This window comes from Raphanus sativus, chromosome 6 (assembly GCF_000801105.2).
Source record: "Raphanus sativus cultivar WK10039 chromosome 6, ASM80110v3, whole genome shotgun sequence".
In the NCBI taxonomy this organism is placed as follows: domain Eukaryota; kingdom Viridiplantae; phylum Streptophyta; class Magnoliopsida; order Brassicales; family Brassicaceae; genus Raphanus; species Raphanus sativus.
In genome coordinates this window covers 11616464-11635857 of record NC_079516.1, presented here as the reverse complement: position 1 = coordinate 11635857, position 19394 = coordinate 11616464, and the positions used below count along the sequence as shown (strand labels likewise).

Sequence of the window (19394 nt, the reverse complement as noted above, 5' to 3'; positions counted from 1 at the left end):
ATAGTTAAACTTAAGTCAGTATATTAACGTTAATATCCAAATAAATACAAGAAATTAACAGAATTATAGATAACAAGAAGAAAACAGAGAAGAGATATTAAGAGCTTATGTTCAGTTGATGATCGGTCTTGAAGGTTTTCTGCAATTCATTCAATTGCAATACTCAACTGCGTTCGGTTCTACAAGTGAACATTTACGAGAGTCAAGTTCCTGACTCCTAGGGAGAAAAATGATATAGCATACATAGTTATCCTAATTATCTTTGGTTTTACTATTTCCTTTTTCTAAGTTAAGTTGGCTTTCCTTTTATTATTGCAAATAGGAGTTGTTGGTTGTCCCCAACCGTCTAGGAACTTTCGAATTTGTGTATATATAGTGCCTTCTCGGATTTGTGAGAGACACACATTGATTACTGATTTATAAAGTTTAGGGTTTTGTTTTAAACAATCTCTTGAATCCTTACTTCAGGGCATTCTCTAAGAATTCAACAGATTAAAAAAGGCATTGATAACATGCATTCTCAGAATTCAACGATATCCTTGCACTATCGGTTATTACAGTTACTTCCGCTCCATCAGGTAGTATCAGAGCCAGATTTTGCCTTGTTTCTAATACCATTTTGCCAAATCGAGCACATTATAGAATGAGTCCGGAGGAACATGAGGAATTGCGACGACAAGTGGAGGAGCTACTGCTTAAAGGTTATGTCCGAGAGAGTCTCAGTCCTTGTGCGGTTCCTGCCCTATTAATTCCCAAGAAAGATAAAACTTGGCGTATGTGTGTAGACAGCCAGGCGATAAATAAAATTACTACAAGGTATCGTTTTCTAATACCGCGTTTAGATCTTTTAGATCAGATCGGGAAAGCTTCTATCTTTACCAAGTTGGATTTGAAGAGTGGGTATCATCAAATTCGAATTCGACCTGGTGATGAGTGGAAAACAGCATTCAAAACGCGAAAAGGATTATTCGAGTGGCTTGTCATGCCGTTTGGTATATCCAATGCACCTAGCACCTTCATGCATATCATGAATCAAGCTCTGCGACCATTCATTGGTAAATTTGTTGTCGTCTATTTTGACAATATTCTCAACTTCAGTAATTCATTGGATGATCATCTTCTCCACTTACGAGACATCTTGCTCGTCCTACGCCGGGAAAAGCTCTATATCACCCAACATAAATGTGAATTCGGCGAATCAGAGGTTCTGTTCCTAGGCTACGTGGTGTCAGCGGCTGGTCTTCGTGTGGATCCCCAGAAGGTCGCTGCCGTGTCGTCTTGGCCTATCCCGACCACGATTACAGAGATCCGGAGCTTCCACGGCTTATCATCGTTTTATCGGCGTTTTGTTCATAATTTTAGCACAATTATGGCGCCGATAACTGACTGTATGAAGAACACTATGTTTGTTTGGTCTCCGGAGGCAGCATCGGCGTTCGAGCTTATTAAAATCAAGCTTACTACGGCTCCTATTTTGGTGTTTCCGAATTTTGATCTTCCGTTCGACTTGCATTGAGATGCAAGTAAGCTTGGCATTGGTGCGGTCTTAAGTCAGCAAGGTCGCCCGTCGCCTATTATAGTGAAAATATGGCAGGAGCTCGAACTTGTTATAGCACTTATGACGTCGAGTTCTACGCTATTGTTCAAGCGGTTAAGCATTGGCGTCACTACCTCGCTCATAAGGAGTTTATTTTGTTCACCGATCACGTTGCACTCAAATATTTGGGCACTCAGGACAAGATTTCATCGCGTCACGCTTCGTGGATAGCTTATTTGCAACAGTTCACTTTTGTGATCAAGCATCAATCGGGTAAACTCAACAAAGTGGCCGATGCGTTAAGTCGCTGTCATGCGCTTGTCTCCACTTTTCGCGTGAATGTCACAGGTTTTGAATGCCTAGCCGAGTTATACGAAACTGACCCCTTTTTCTCTCCGGTTTGGCTGGATCTCGCTCATGGTGTTCGTTCCGAATACAACCTTGTTGATGGGTTTATCTTTCGCAGCAATCAGTTGTGTATTCCCGAGTGTAGCCTACGGTTACAGGTTATCAAAGAACTACACGACGAGGGCCATGTCGGTCGTGACAGAACACCTAAACTGGTTACTGACTCGTATTTTGGGCCGACGTTAAGACGGGATGTTGAAAGTTTCGTCGCTCGCTGCACGACTTGTCAACGAAGCAAGGGTCCCGCCTCCAATGCAGGCTTGTACTTGCCTTTACCTATTCCAACGCAGCCGTGGAGCGACATAAGTATGGATTTCGTCCTTGGTCTCCCACGGACGCAACGGGGCAACGATTCTATCTTCGTAGTCGTTGATCGCTTCTCTAAAATGGCTCATTTTGTCCCATGTAAAAAGACCACAGACGCGGTACAAGTCTCTCAACTCTTCTTTAGGGAGATATATCGTTTGCATGGAATTCCTCTATCGATCGTCTCTGACCGTAATTTGCGTTTCATTAGTCACTTTTGGCGTTCTCTTTGGAAGTTATTCAAGACAAGTTTGAATATGAGTTCAGCTTATCATCCACAAACCGATGGTCAAACTGAAGTCACCAATCGAAGCTTAGGCAACATGTTACGGTGTCTGGTTGGCGATAATTTGAAGTCGTGGAATTCGGTTCTGTGTCAAGCAGAGTTCGCGCATAATAATGCACATAATCGAAGCTTGGGTTACAGTCTGTTCAAGGTAGTGTATGGTGTGGTTCCGCGTGGACCATTGGCTTTGCGTACTACTCCGCAACCTGGAGAGTTTCATGGTCGCGCATTGGAACTGATCGATGAGATTAGAACTATCCATGATCGGGCTCAAGACAATCTGGCTGGAACAGCGATCATGTATAAAAGGGCAGCTGATACGCGGCGTTGAGAGGTTAATTTTAAGTGGGTGATTGTGTTTGGGCGGTTTTGATCAAAGAAAGGTTTCCTACTGGACAGTATAACAAGCTCAAACCGAGAAAGATTGGGCCCATTAAGGTGATCGAGAAAATTAATGCAAACGCGTACCGTCTTCAGCTTCCTCCGCATGTTCAGACCGCTGACGTGTTTAGTGTGAAGCATCTCTTGAAGTTTGAGCCGGACGGCGAGTCACTTTCAGGATTGGTGGACGAATATCTCGTACGGGAAGGGACCTGATGTAGCATACATCGTTATCCTAATTAGCTTTGGTTTTACTATTTTTCTTTTCTAAGTTAAGTTGGCTTTCCTTTGATTATTGCAAATAGGAGTTGCTGGTTGTCCCCAACCGTCTAGGAACTTTCGGATTTGTGTATATGTAGTGCCTTCTCAGATTTGTGAGAGACACACATTGATTATTGATTTATAAAGGTTAGGGTTTTGTTTTAAACAATCTTTTGAATCCTTACTTCTGGGCATTCTCTAAGAATTCAACAGACTTAAGAATACATTGATAACGGGCATTCTCAGAATTCAACGATATCATTGCACTATCGGTTACTACAGTTACTTCCGCTCCATCATAAACTATGCCTGTTGTGAAGATCTATACTATAAATGAGAAACATACAAGTAATAGATCAGAAACCCAGATTTTAATCCTTTAATATAATGTAAACACACTGCAGTTTCAAAATCCATAAAAAGTTCTCACAAAAGCGAAGACAATTAACCAAGCGATTGACTGATTTTTCCGCTACCAACCGCAAAAGCTGTGTTTGCGGGTGGTAGCGGTTCATAGCGTTTCAAAACAATCATACAAACCGCTTCAAACCGCTCCGAACCTCTTAAAATCAAAAGCTGGTTCCAGCTATTGCTTGCGGTTGCTGGCGGTTGCGGTTGGATAAATAAATATAAAATTAAAGATTTTAAATTTTAAATTAAAAATTAAAATTAAAATATTATAAATAAAAATATATATTCATATTTTATATATTAATTTAAAATCAGAAACATTACCATAATTTTTTTATAAAAACTTTAAGGTAGTTACTCATTAGAAAAAGAAAATTAATATACATACAAATATAAAGATATGCACATATAAAACGAAATAAGATATTCTTTTAAAAGTTTTAATATAAATCTTCAAAAACAAATTACTAAAATAATAACTTTCAACTTAATTAAAAATAAAAAAATAAATAAAATAAATAAATAAAATATTATTATTAATCATATTGTATTAATAATTATTATAATTATCACAATAGTATATTTTTATATTTTATAATGTTATAACATATTTATATTGATAATTTATTATTAAACCCTGCAATATCTCATAATCAACCAGTCACTTTTTTTTTTAACACCAAATGATATTAAAACTTCCAACTAGAATCTAGTTGGGGAAAGTAGCATGTAATTCAGACTTGACCAAAATATCAGCCGTGTAGTTCAAAGAGCGCGAGATGAAACTAAAAGAGATACAATAAAAGCAACAAGATAGGATCTCGATGTCCCGAATGATTCCGTAGAGTTTAGTCGAGTGATACTTCGAGGAGATGGCAGCAATGAGCGCCTGACAATCTGATTTTATGCAGATGTTGAGAAATCCAGCTTCAGAGGCATGGATGAGAGCTACCTGATAGCTAAAGCTTCCGCCATCAAGGACGATGGGATGTACTCAAAGACGCATGAACCCTGCAAAAGAGAAGCGCCTCCAGCGTTCTGAATGATCCAGCCGCATCCAGCTCTGTTCGTCGTCGTCATCCAAGCCGCATCAGTGTAGCAAACAAACTCTGTATTGGGCAACGAGGATGGGAGATGTCGTGATATGTGCGGCGTTTGTGAGGGGACCCTAGTGGTTTGAGCTGCACTCCATTCTCTTGCACTGCTGATGGCTTTGGAAAGGATTTCCGCCGGTTCAAAGACTCTGTTTTCAAAAATAAGATGGTTCCGTGCTGTCCAAATCCTCCAACATACCCATGGGAAAAGTGCTTCCTTGACTCCTAATGGTGAGAGTGTGATGAGGGGAGTTGTCGCGAGGAGAGCTTGCCCAAAGGAAGGCATATCTGTCGGGTTGAAATCCTGTTTCCAGATGGAGGCAGACCAGACTCGTTGTGTGAATACGCAATGGAGAAAAATGTGGTCGGCTGTTTCCAGTTCCCCACAATGTCGACAGTTAATCTGATTGAGCATTCCACGTTTTGCTAAGTTCTCTCCTAAGGCCAGGGCTCCATGAACAATTTTCCACAAGTAAAGTTGCACCTTAGGATCACTCTTTAGTGAAACGATCATAGCTTTATATTTAACCGTTAGATGGACCTCAAACCAGTGAAATTGGAAAATTAACTCAAATCTCTTTTTTATCCAAATATGAGCTCAATCCCAACGTGGAAATGTCTCCATCCATAGCGAAATTTCGGACACGTCTGTGCAGTTCTTCATTTCAAATATTTCTAAAATCATCAAAGTTCTCCAAACACACGTGAACCTGAAACGATTCTAAAATAGACTCCAAACATATATAATAGACTCTAAATCTATATTATATAAATTCTGAATCTGTGACTTCATTGAATTTGATTTTTTATGCATACCAAAAATACTTTAAATTAAATATAAATGAGCTAATTTTTATTTAATAAATAAAAATAAGAGATTGTGATTATTTTGTCAAACTAGATCCGTTCATAACGGAATTTGAAAAGATGTATAGCTTAAATTAGATATGTTTCAATTTTTGATTCATCTATAAATGTACTTGTATGTCTTTCTAAATTTTAAAACACCAATATTTTCATTATCGAAGATGAAAGTTGTTTTCAAACTTTGGTTTATTGGTTTTGTTATGCTCACAATTCATCTGTTCGGTTAGTATTTACATTAATAATTCTATAATATAATATATAATCATTCAAAAATAAATTTTATTTGATGCCATTTATTTTTTATACTTACATAGATTATGTGTTTAATTTTATATTATTGAGTGTAATGATTTCCAAGAATAATGAATGATAGAAAAGGAAAAATAATCTTTCAGTTTAAAATATATATATATGCAGAAAACTCCCTAAACATATGTTTTACAAATAAATGATTTTTAACTTTTTTTGTTGTCAACAAATGATTTTTAACTTCAAATATAAAACTAAAGGTTATGTTTTTAATTATTATAGCAATAGGAGAAACGGCGATTGCTCAAGGAAAATGGTGTTATACACCTATAAGAGACGGAAGTTCAAGATGTACTTCCGATGGCTGTAAAGCCGACTGTTTCAAATTGAATAAACTATGGAAAAGTAATTGCGTTTCTGGTAAAGCATGCGTGTGTCTTATGGACCACTGCCCTCGCTGATTTTTTATCAACATCAACATTGAAACTCTACTGATTTTATATCAACATTGAAACTCGAATAATATTTATAATAATACTGTGTATTTGCCATAGAAAAAAATAAAAGTATTAATAAATTGTTGCGTGTTTTGGCACAATAAGATGTACTATATTACTGAATACAAAATATAAATAACAGATATAGATACATGTGTCTTCCTCTCCTTTTTTCTTCTACAATTAAATAAATTAACAAAAAAAATTATATATATATATATATATATATATTGGAATTTGTTATTAAATTCATATAAAATTGTTGCATTTGTTTGTCTTAAATCTCTGTGCACCAGTAAATACCCAGCACTTGTGGTACGGTACACTTTTCGGTTTAGAAGAACTATTTTTTCTAAATAAGTTACTATTTCTATTGGGAAAAGTAAATCGAATTTTTTGAAGCTGTATAAATATGGGTTTAAGGGTTTGTAAATTATTATCACATCAATAATAAAAACTCTAAATGGATATTTGTATCAATACATTTTGTTTTGTATTCTTATTTTAACCTAATTCGTGACCGTTCACAACAAAAATTAAAATAAAAAATGGTAAAAACATTTTCTTCCTCCGATGTAGAGGAAGAAAAGGGAGAAAGGAAACTAACAAAAAATGAATTGCTGAATATCAACTTGTCTTATTCCAAACATCGTTACAAGGTATTTATACAATCTCTTTGTTAGTTCTTAAACCTATTCATGAATAAGACAATATGTAGAAATAGGAAACTAACGTATATCACCAAGATATGAGAATATACCATATCTTAATATACCCTTTAAGTTAGAGCATGCAAGTTTCAAATGCCCAACTTAAAAATAAAAATTTCAAATTCCTTATGTCCTAAACTTTAGTCAAAATGTCTGAAAGTTGGTTTGTAGTAGAGATGTAGGATGGTTTTAGGACTCCTTTGACAATCTCATCTCGAATGAAATGACATTCTATCTCAATATTCTTCGTACGTTCATTAAAAATTGGGTCAGAGCTGATATGAATCGCATGCTAACTATCAAAAAACAGTGTCATAGGTCCATCATGCTCAATGCCAATCTCACGAAGCAATGATTTGAGCCAGAGAAGCTCTTTCATAATTTCTCCCATCGCTCGATATTCTGCTTCTCCGGAGGAACACAAAACCGTATCTTGTTTTATAGTTCTCCATTAAACTGGTGATGATCCCAACTGAAAGATCCAACGATCCAACCGCTAAGCGCACGACGTGTGATCAGACAACCTCCCCAATCTGAATCACCAACATGTTAAGTGGAAGGAAGATTCAGCTCGTAATATGATGCCATGTCCAAGAGTGTCTTTCAAATATAGAACCACCTTCAGTGCAGCTAGCCATTGTTCTTCTTGAGGTGATTGCATACACTGTTATAATATGTGCACTGCAAATGTCAGGTCAGGTCTTTTAGCAGAAAGATAAATGAGCCTCCCAACAAGTCGACAATAACGGGCGGGTTCAAACAAGACCGGTCCTTTTACACAACTAAGTTTATGATTTTAGTCCATGGGAGATCTTGCCAGCATACAGCCAAGAAATCCTGCCTCTGTACCAATGTATGTGGCATACTTCCGTTGAGACAAATAGAAACCAGTAGGACTCCTCGCAACTTCAATACCAAAAAAATATTTCAGGATGTCCAGATCCTTCATTTGAAAACATGTCAACAAGTAATCTTTGAGCAGCTGAAAATCTGATGGACTACTTCCCGAGATTATCAAATCATCAACAAATGCCAAAATTTTAAGAGACACTCCACGTTTCGAGTAGATAAAGAGAGAGTAGTCAGACTTGGTCTGTTTGAAACCATATTTGAGAAGAGCATCTCTGAGTTTTGTGAACCAGCACCGCGGAACCTGCTTTAACCCATAGAGAGATTTGCGAAGTCTGCATACACGAGTCTCGTTTGGAGAAGCAAAGTACCCTTGCGGAATCTATATATATATATAAGGTTGACTATTCTGGCACCTTATGCAGCCACATCAGCAAAGAGAGTGGGGGATTTTGAGCCACCTGTCACTTTACCAATAGCTTTTCTATTTCATTTTGGTTTTCACTTTCGTTTGTGAAAACTCAGTTCACCAAAATTGGGCCATTAAAAACGTTCGTATGATAAAAAGTAAACCCAGGCCTACCTTTATTTGCAAAAGTTTCCGTCTTCTCAGTTGCCCTCTTTTGCAATGCCGACGAAGATTCCTCTGTGGTACTTAACTACATCGCATTGAATCTATCTTATTAAAACAGAAACATTATGTTGGACCTAACATTTATTTTGTAAGTTTTTAAATTAAATACACTTTTATACTTTATAGTTAAACATACATTAAATCACTAATGTTTCTTTCTTTATACTACTATTCATGTTTCCAAACAATATACTTATTTCTTTATACTACTATCAATGTTTCCAAACAATATATTTTTATACTACTATCAATGTTTCCAAACAATACAATAAGTAATCTTAGTTATTTTATATCTATCATTTTCTCTTTAAAATTTTGTAGAAACGTCACAATTTCATAAATTGCCAAATAATGAACTTTAAAATTTGGATTATAAGATTACAAATTATGAAACTATTACAATTTAAATCCAATTAGATTACATATCGGTCATCCATCAGTTCAATCGGTTAGTTTCGGGTTTTAGTGATTTTTTAATATGAATATTTTGAAAACATAAATTGAATTGTCAGATCTCCGGATTAACCGGTATTGTCACAATCGGGTTGAATTTAAAAACACTGATTTGAAGCAAAAATATTTTAAATACACACTCTTTAAAAATTACCAAAATATTTGTTAAGTTGTTAGTGAAATTTTTCATCATAAAATATTCCGCGCTTCAAAAGCGCGGGTCAAAATCTAGTTATTTCATTAAACGCTTACATTAACTTCCTCAAGCCACCTATCCCACTACGTTAAATCCGTAACCCTCCACACCATCGAATTGATAATATCCCTAATTCCTGATCCCTATATACTAAAGCACAAGTCACCTATCTAATCATAATTTGACATTTGGCAAAACATAAAACAACAAATAAAATAACAAATTTCTCATTAAAATAAATTCATTCGATCAGGTTTTAAGTTAATTTTCAAATATCTAAATCCCTGAATTTTCTCACATTATCACCACCACGTTCAAAGATGAATATCACGTTCTGAAACTGTTTTTTTTTTTCTATTTCACGTTAGATGAATATTTCATCTGTCTCTTTTTCAGTTTTCTTTCTTAATCTCTATTGCTCTGTACTTTGAGTTTTTCTCTTTCTATTGAGATCTTCTACCAATACCAATAAATTCTATACAAGTTTATGATCATGCTTTGTTAAGATATGGTTTCTTCTTGGTTTCTATTTACAATCTCTTAATTGTTTATTTCAGGTTAAAATGCCACTTGAGTAAATTTTTTATAGCTTTAACAGCAACAAGGATAATGATAGGTATGTTCAACTATGTTATCTACAAAACTGGCGGTTCTTTCTATGATAGATTACTTACATTTTTTTTGCATCTAACCAAAACAAAAATGAAGAAGGAAGAAGACAAAAGAAAAACAAGGTTTTAACAAGAAAGAATCATTATGCTGCCAACAGACGAACAAGAAATAAAAGGTATACATAATGGATTTCTGATCTCTCTCTTATGTTGCTCTTTAACATTTTGTTTTTGTAGCTTATGTTTTTCAAAAACTTTCTTATTTTTTTCAAAAACACTTTGTTTTTGTAGCCTATCCCACAGCTAACAAATAATGATCATTTTGGAAATACAACAAAAGAACTCAACATTCTATCAAGGAAAAAGATTATCAACAACTATAGTGGTGCAAATTGGTAAACATTTTTTTTTTGGTTTTGGTTTGACTATTATACACATCACACTATGTTACAAATCTTTTTTTTTGGTTGAAATGCTAAATTTACACGAACAAAAATGAATATTACAAACTATTTCTTAGGAATAGAATATGAGAGCGAGCACATACGAATGATCTACATTTAAAAAGTAAAAATGAAGACAGAAAAAACAAAAGATTAAGAAAACGTAGTTGCATGACATATAAGTTTCAGGGCAAATGAGGGAGAGCATTCCATCTGTGTAACATCAAATTGGTTTTTGGTGAGTCATTTTTACAAATGTTGTTTTATTTTTACTATATTGATTATAACAAAAAAATATATTTTGAAAAGACTTATTTAGAAAAAAAATACAGATAAAACTGAACAGAGAAAATACAGCATTTTCATGTGTTATCCATATTTGTGAATATAATTATGTTAGTTTTAATTAAAAACTAAAGAACATTACAATTTTATAGGTCCCAATTAATTTAAATGGAAGTAAAAATATGATAAAAAGAATTTTAATAGGTACTTATCAAAGTATTATTTCCTAGAAAATAAATGTCCATATTTGTTGCGTTGATCAGTTTTAAGACCTTTGATTTAAATGTAAAACATAAAAAATGTTTCTCACATTTATAGGTAAATGACATAGCTTTGCTCATACTTAAAAACAAAAACAAACATTTATGTTTTTTTGGTGCAAATGTTAGGAACAAAAAATTATGTTAAGCTTTCATTATATTGTTGTCATCAATATGATTGTAGAAAGTAACTTAGCTATATTTGATTTAGTAGATAACTTTTAAGCATTTACTATGTATGTAAATATAATGTATTTTTGTTTTCTAATAAGGTTACTTGATTTTACATTGTAATATGCATTAAAAATAAAAACTGGCCAACCCGCGCATTAGCGCGGGCAGATATCTAGTACTATAAATAAATCATGAAGTCCTCCCCAAACCACAATGCTTTAACCTATTCATTATTAGACTGTTTCCTTACAAAACAATGGTGTCCTCGATCATGTTCTCGGGTTTGAAGGCCGTTCATGCTCCTCAGACGGTGGTCACGCGACTTCTCTGTTTTTGGGAGGCAGGCTCACTGTGGGACCAGCTCCAATACCACTTGAGCTCTTTAGGTTCCATAGTTACGAGCGGTTACAGCCTTACAGGCTCTGGCAACACAAACACTGAGTTTCTCGGCCTGTTTCTGATTTTTTAATCCGGCGAGTAAGTTCATTTCCGGTTAAAATAACTACGTTTATCTTATTTTCTCTTGCAGACATCATAGGGGAAGTCAGTCTCATCAAGACAACCTCCAATGACCCTGCTCACTCCTGAGACAATTCAATGCATTATGGCAAACATTTGTATTGATGGGTACATCTCCTGTCTCAGAACTAATTAGTTGTTTTTAAATTATTTCTATTACCTTTACGTATTACCAATTAGCTGTCAGCAAATTATTCATACAGATCTGCATTCATTCATCTAGATGCTTACTTTTCAGTCCCTGCTCTGATGGTGAAGCTAGCTACAACACACACTAGCATGATATGTGGTGCAGTCCCCATGAACCAAACGTCTCCACCAACTGAAACCATAACAACTGCACAAGCCACTGTTGGCAATATCTCAGCAACGGAACTGACATGTTTCAGCAGCAGAGAGGGCACTCAAGAAACCACGCAAGGCTTAGCTGTTTATGTTACCCAATTTGATTTATACAATATTGACAGATCCATAGACAGATCCATACCACTTTTTTTATTTCGGTTCAGTTTGTTTTAATTGATTCATGTATATTGTATTAAACATCACAAAATGATAGTAATACTGGGAAGATGACTAATTAAAAATTATATTAAAAAGAAGTATTAAACTACAATTTGGTTGAACAGATATTTTCCGAAAACGAAGCTTAATATATGAAGATGTAAATTTTTAAGAAAACATAAAAATAAATGAAAATATGCATTTAAATCATACGTAAAATTAGTTAATATACAATATCCAAACATCTGATCACCAAGTGTTACAAAAATGAGTCCACTTAGTAAATTTATAAATTAGTTAACAACGTAACCATCCAGTGCAATGACAACCCAAAAATAGATATTGGCTGTTCGGGTAAAACAAGAGAAACACATATATCAATAACTAAATGAATTGAATCTTCAAAAAAAAAAAAATAACTAAATGAATTGACAAACACTTGTGTCACCAAACTTAACTGCGATAGTTTGTCTTCTTTCTCTTTTGTTTTGCATTGTTCTTTCCAATTAGTAAATAGTGATTTCCTTCATTTTTTCCTCTCCCAATAAAATTTGTGTCACAAACACAAAATGACCATTCTGATCAACAAAAAATCAACAATATATATCTTTTTAATATTTTATTGAATTCATTAAAAAATAAAATATATGAAACCGGCGCTACGGGCCGGAAGACCACTAGTTTTCATATAAACTTCCTCATGCAGATCACCATAGAGAAATGTATTGTGAATGTCCATCTGGTGAACATCATGATTCTTCTTAGCTGCATAATCCAAGAAAACTCAAACTGTCGTCATTTTTGCGACATGCTAGAATGTATCAGTATAGTCTACCCCTTCATTTTGCCGGTTTTCACATACAACTAACCTCGCCATGAAGCGTTCAATAGTACCATCAGATCGGTAATTTATCGTAAATACCCACTTATTATCAAGAGCTCTCTTTTTTTTTGGTGGAAGCTCTTGAAGATCCCATTTGTGTTGACGTTCGAGAGCATGTACTTCAAAACTCATAGCCCCTCTCCATAACGTAAATAGCCACTTACTATCAAGCATCGCCTCTTTGAACGAATTTGGAATATCATGAGCTGTTATAACTGCCAAGAAGCTGCGATGCAAGGAAGAAAGTTTTTCACAAGATAGAAATTCAGAGAGCAGGTAAACTGAACCTGGAGACAGCTGTGGAGAGGGTGAAGATGATGAGAGAGAAAGGACATTCGATGGTGACTGTTTTGACGACGTAGTCACATAACCTTGTCGAAGGAACCTTCGAACGATGACCTCGTCCCAAGTCAGCCGGTATCTACTCCTCTAATTTTGTATTAGCAGCTTCTTGTAGTTCTGTCGTAGAAACCGTAGGAACCGGAGTATCAGTATTAGTAGCTGCAGGTGATTCTGCTGTAGGAATCACAGTATCAGTCTCATGGTGTCACAGTCTCTGGTACAAGACATGTTAATATTGGAGTCTCAGTACCCACTGATTCTTTTGTAGCTGACTCAACACTTTCAGAATCAGAAGCATCAACGGAGATCTCCCCTGTTTCTAGATTCACGTCTGGTGTAGTCAGAGAATTCGAGAATGGAAACTTATCCTCACAAACACAACATCTCGTGAGATGAAGACAGTTTCTTTCTCTATATCAAGTAATGTCCATCCCTTTTTCTCAACTGGATACCCAAGAAAGAGGCACTTCCTGCTTCGTGGAGCAAATTTGTCCCCTTGGTGATTGATATTATGGGCATATGCCAAGCAACCAAAAGTGCAAAGATGGCTAAACGAGGGTGCCTTACCAAGTACCTTTTCAAAAGAAGTTTTACCATTGTGGATCTGCGACGGAATCCTGTTAATGAGATAGACCGCTGTCTTCACACACTCTTCCCAATATTCGATAGGAAGGAGAGCTTGAATCGCAATGTCCGAGTAACATTTAATATATGTTGATGCTTATGCTCGACAAGTCTGTTCTGTCGTGTTGTATACACGCATGATGTCTCATGATGAATCCCATTTTCCTGAAAAAAATCTTGAGGGATAAAGAAATTCTGTCCATTATCACCTCTTATTGTCTTCACTTTCTTGGAAAACTGCATCTGAACCAAATCCACAAAATCTTATATATGACTTTACACAGATGTTTTATCTTGTAAAAGATATATGCAAACAGCTCGAAAATGGTCGTCAACAATAGTTAAAAACTAATGTGTGCCACATAGAGCAGTAGTATGATATGGACTCCATAAATCGCAATGAAGCAAATCAAAAATTGCATTACACTACAAGAAACAAACTTTTTCTTAGCACGAGAAAATGGTTGTCATATGCCTTGGATAACGTATTATGAACCGCTATGTCTACTCCATCAAAGATATATGATAGCAGTTTTGTAGTTTGCTATTATATATGAACATTATAATAGCATTTATTTACAAAATTACAAAATAGAGATAAAATAATTAAAAAATTAAATCGAAAAATGATTTATAATAAAAAAGTTATTTATATATTATAATTGGTTTACTAATGGAATCCGGTTTAGAAAACCAAACCAAAATTAAAAAAAAGTATTAAGTAGAAAACAAAACTAAACCTAATGTCATCTTCTCGGCCACAAGGATCCTTCAAAGCTGCGGAATATTTTTGTAACTCACAAAGCTATTCCCCATAGAGCTAGGTTCACGGGTCAACCCGTCTTGTCGACTAATTTTTTTACTCAAAATTTCTACCCGCATAACCCGCAAAAAAAGATTCAAATACCCGCACCCGCCCTGTCCAGATTTGCAGGTAATCCGCGGGTGATATAAATTTTAATAAAATAATTATTTAAATTATATATTAATTAATTTTTGTAATAAAATAATCGAAATTATATATTTATAATTAAATTTATATTTTATATTTTTATAATTTTATGATATTTTGTACATATTTTATGAAAAATATATCTTTATTTTTGAAAAAAAAATTGTGAAGAAGAAAAAATAATTGAGAAAAAGAAAAAAAAATTTGTGCATTAACGGATACCCACAATTCAAATTTAACCGACCTGCACCCGCTCCGCTTAAAATCGACTCAACCCACACCTATACCCACATGTTAAAATTTTCGGATCGGCCGACCTGCACCCGCCCCGCAGCGGGTCAAACAGGGTGGAGCCGACAGATAAATACTCTAATTCCCAGCTCTAGTTCCCCATATCAAATGGTTGCTGTCGTCATGCTTTGATCAGGATTAGCATAAGCACGCTAAGATACTATCTCCTTTGTTGTCTAACAGAACATAAGTTAATGAAAATGCGGATGCAATGGCTGAAGGACTAAACTTTCTGAATTTCTGCTTGATCAGTGCAGCCACACCGAGTTGACTAGTTGTTGAGATACTCTGTATATAACCAAGAATTTTGGAATTCACTTCAACAAAGCCAGACTGAAACACAAGACCAGAGATCAAACGAAAGAAAAAAATCATACTATCTGCGTCAACAATGCCTCCAAACTCATCTCCCTCTGTGGTAATGACTAATGAAAACTCAATAGGGAGTAAAAAGGGAACAGAACACCTTGTGTTAAGTTCTTACCACAACTAACAGATTTTAAGGAAAAGATGAAACTTTAATCAGAAACCTTACCGGCAGAACAACCCACGAGGAGAATCCTATTAGCACTGAGTTTTGTTTTTTGGCTACGAAGATTCAAGATTCAGAAGTCATCTAGTCTCAACAGAGCCATACACGAAGAAGCTACAATCAAAGAGTATACCTGGGTAAAGGTGAAACTTGCCTTGGTTTGTGACAACCGCTTTGACTTTAGACAACCAACCCTTTAGCCGTTGGAGCAGGACACGTGAGTGCGGACAGAGTCCTGAGCCCTGGCTTAATCTATGATACATCTCCACTAGATTTTATTTAACTTCCTCTGTCACGAGGAGGTTAAAAAATCCAGGAAATTGATTAAAATTATCACAAGAACAAATGTATCCGACGGCGTGCAGAAACCCATCTCCATATCTCAATTACCCTTCGATCATTGCATACTTCACTTCAGATCAAAATTGTCCTGAGGTGATGAGAAGAACGTTGACAAACGTGGGAAGAAACAAAGAGAAGCTATAGCGTGAGAGTGAGAGGCTTGAAGGGTATAAATGTTGTCATAGAGCCAAAGAGACTAATATTTAGCAAGAAAAACGAGAGGCAAAGCTAAACTGTGAGATTAGAGAGTCAGGGAGCGTTGCGAGAGAACATAACGAAACAACTTGGGGTTATTCCATAGGAGATAACATAAAGGTACATTATATTTTTTTATAAAACTACCACTCTTCCCGTTTCATAAAAAATAATATTATTTAACCACATTTCATGCATATTAAAAATAATAAAATGTAGGATTATACTGTCATTTATTATACTATTATTAAAATGGAAATAATTTAACTAAATAACTATTGAGTATTTAATAAGAGTAAAAAACAATTAAAAATTTATACTGAAAATATAGAATGACATTTTTTAAAGATAAAAATATCAAAATAGCACTAAACCAAGTTTTTGTCACAAAATAGCATCAAAAAAAAAAAAAAAAGTTTTATTAAAGGGTACATATGCATTTATAATTTTTTGGTTAATTAATTTAAAACTTAGGGTTTAAAATTAAGGGATGAGGTTTTAGGAATGTGTTCAAATATTTAAAAACAAAAAAATAAATATGAAAATTTTCAAAACAAAAGGTGTTATTTTGATCATTTTATTTTTTGAGTGTTATTTTTGTGACAAATACTTAAAAAGTGTTATTTGAGAAAAATGTTCTTTTTAAAAACAAAATAAAAAATAAAATGATACTCCCTCCGTTTCATATTATATGTCGTTCTAAGTCTTTGCACACAGATTAAGAAAACATTTAATTTTACATATTTCCAAAATAAAAATAATATTACCAATACACATCAACCAATATAAAAATAGAATAGAGAATATTTTCAATAAATTTTGCATTGAAAACCGTAAACGACACTTATTTTGAAACAAAAATTTTGCTCTAGAACGACATATAATTTGAAACGGAGGGAGTATTATTTACGAAACAGATGGAGATGGAGTATTATACTTTTTATTGAATATGATGTTTTTAATTTCTCTTAAATATATTGTATATACAGTATATAATGTTGGATGACAACAGAGAAAGGTGGTGGTTAATGTATATGAAGTTATGGACCAACACTGTCCAAGCGACTTGGAAGAATTCACTGAATCCGAGGCTGAGTTGTTCTCCCTTTTTCTGGTAATTTGTTAAATTATTAATCTTTCAGATATTTAACCAATACAAACACGACAACCCACAGTTTTCTTCTTGGAGATTTCATCAAATACTTTTGCATTTTTGGTCGAAGCAGCTCTCTTAAGAACTAAATTTTGTTAAAATATAGATGTAGTTTCCAGTATTTTGCGTGGCGTCTTCCTATATATACATATAACGTGTGGTACACCGAAAATAACTTTACTCTGCACGAAAATTTTAGTATATAGTTTATATGTATGATGCTAGGAGTTTTCAAGGCTCCTAATCAAATGATGTAGTATAAAAGATTGTCGAACCAATCCTAAGTGATTCTAATGCAAAGGGAATGCAAGTCTATGCTTAATCTAAGTGCAACCAATTGAGTGAAGTGAAGTGAACTAAATTTAGACTAGAAATGTAATAAAAGAGTGAACTTTATTTCTCAATATGAAGCAAGTGGACTCATGGGGCTAGGCATTTGATCTTGGGTGATGTAGATCCAATCTAAAGGTGACAAGCTAACAACCAAACACTTTCCTTATGCCTAGACACAATACTAAACAAACTCTATCCCTAGATGAATGTTCATTTGCTAAAGCAACTCAAGCATCAAATCCCTTTGGTTGAATGTTACTAAAGCAATCATGGAGAACAAGTCTAATAGCAATCATAACTCCTTTAACAACAAATCCCTTTGGTAAAGTAAGCTAAAAGCAATGAAGAGTTGGTTCAGGCATTTTATCATACACCTTCCGGGCATGAAATGCCTAAGGATCTATTTTAATATGATCAAGACTAAAATAGCATTGAGAACCCTCAACAAGCAAGGAAAGAAGTAGATTTAACACTAAACACCCTAGATCTTCACTAATCACCCTTAATCACCCTAGCCCATGAATCCTAGATAGATCTACTCACTAATAGACATGATTAACCCAAAAACCAAAGATGATTCAAGGTTAGACATGCTTAGTGAGCAAGATAATCCAACAAACACAAAGAAAATAAGATGAAAAAGGATCAAAGATCCAAGCTTTCTTCAAGGTTTACAAATGTGTTTTTGAGAGAAAAAGAGTTAGATCCAACATTAGGATAACAAGAGTACTTATACTTAGGTTTAGAAAGCCTAAAACATCAAGATAAAATGACTAAAATGGCCTTGGGACACTTAATTCTCGACCAAAGACTTAAGAAAAACGGCCTGGGTAAACCGAACCGGTCCAACCCGCGCATACTGACCCGCGCAAGTCCTCCTCGTTCAACCTCGTCCGGCTGCGCGGGTAGACTTACCCGGTGCTTCGTCCCCGCGCAGATTCTCCTCGACCAGCTTTCGCCCATTCCCGAGCGGGTAGCTCTCCCCGCGCGTCTCTACCCGCGCATAATCGTCCAGCTTGATATGCCTCCAGTAAATTGATCGTAACTCCTCCAATACAGCTCCAAATGACTTGAAACCACTTTCATTGGAAAGTTAACTCAATTTCCTATGTCTTCCATGAATCTTAGCAGTAGAATACATCTTTAAGGCCTCCATCCATGTTCATATTTCACCCCCTTTTGGATCACAATGCTCCCAAACTTCTCAAAACACTCCACATCATACTCCAGCACCTAATAAGAACAAATGAATGCAATATGGACCTAAAGATGCCTGATTCCTAATATATATGATCAAAATGCACAAGATATGAAGGCTAAAAACATGTAAATATGCAAGATATCAATGTAGCATATACCTTAGTTTCTCAATAAACTTCCTAGATTTCAAACGTCATTTGAAAACAAAAATCACAGCTAATGATCTAGTTCGTCAACATCACAGCATATCTACATCATCTAATATATATCATGTTATACGTACATCGATACTTAATGTGTTGCCCGGCCTTAAGCATAATTTTGACAACGAGATGATAATATAAGACAAGTGATTAGTTTCTGTTGAAGTTCCAGGGCCATCTCGAATTATTTATAGACTCTGTTCAAAAAATATTAACGGTATAAAAAGATTACAACTTTATTTATATATATTTGATGTATTTTTGAAATTATAAACTCTAAATTCAGTATAATGTAAGAAAAATTAAAGTTTTTATCATAATTTATATATTTATTTTTAGAAATTATTAATTTAAAAAAAAAGAATTGATTTGAACATTTTTCGACCGCACCACTTGCACGTGCTATTAG

At 34.8% G+C, this 19394-nt stretch overlaps 1 protein-coding gene and 1 long non-coding RNA gene across 2 annotated transcripts; one reads left to right on the top strand and one right to left on the bottom strand.

Annotated features, from left to right (window-relative positions):
- Window positions 1-4299: 4299 nt before the first annotated feature.
- On the bottom strand, window positions 4300-4970 carry LOC108807809 (uncharacterized). Its single transcript, XM_018580050.2, has 2 exons — window positions 4543-4970; window positions 4300-4375 (listed from the first exon to the last, which is right to left on the bottom strand). The coding sequence occupies exons 1-2, from the start codon at window positions 4968-4970 to the stop codon at window positions 4300-4302; spliced, it is 504 nt and encodes a 167-aa protein (XP_018435552.2).
- A 4483-nt stretch (window positions 4971-9453) lies between these two features.
- Window positions 9454-11995, top strand: LOC108811287 (uncharacterized). Its single transcript, XR_008935439.1, has 6 exons — window positions 9454-9755; window positions 9848-9926; window positions 10042-10145; window positions 11202-11353; window positions 11442-11539; window positions 11635-11995. It is a non-coding gene; the product is annotated as an uncharacterized LOC108811287 (long non-coding RNA).
- Window positions 11996-19394: the final 7399 nt, after the last annotated feature.

Excerpts from the sequence above, each read along its gene's own strand:
- LOC108807809 (XM_018580050.2), bottom strand. The coding sequence starts at position 4,970 with ATGCCTTCCTTTGGGCAAGCTCTCCTCGCGACAACTCCCCTCATCACA. Across the intron at positions 4,376-4,542 it reads GCGGAAGCTTTAGCTATCAG|TTTCATCTCGCGCTCTTTGA; the intron begins GTAGCTCTCATC and ends TATCTCTTTTAG.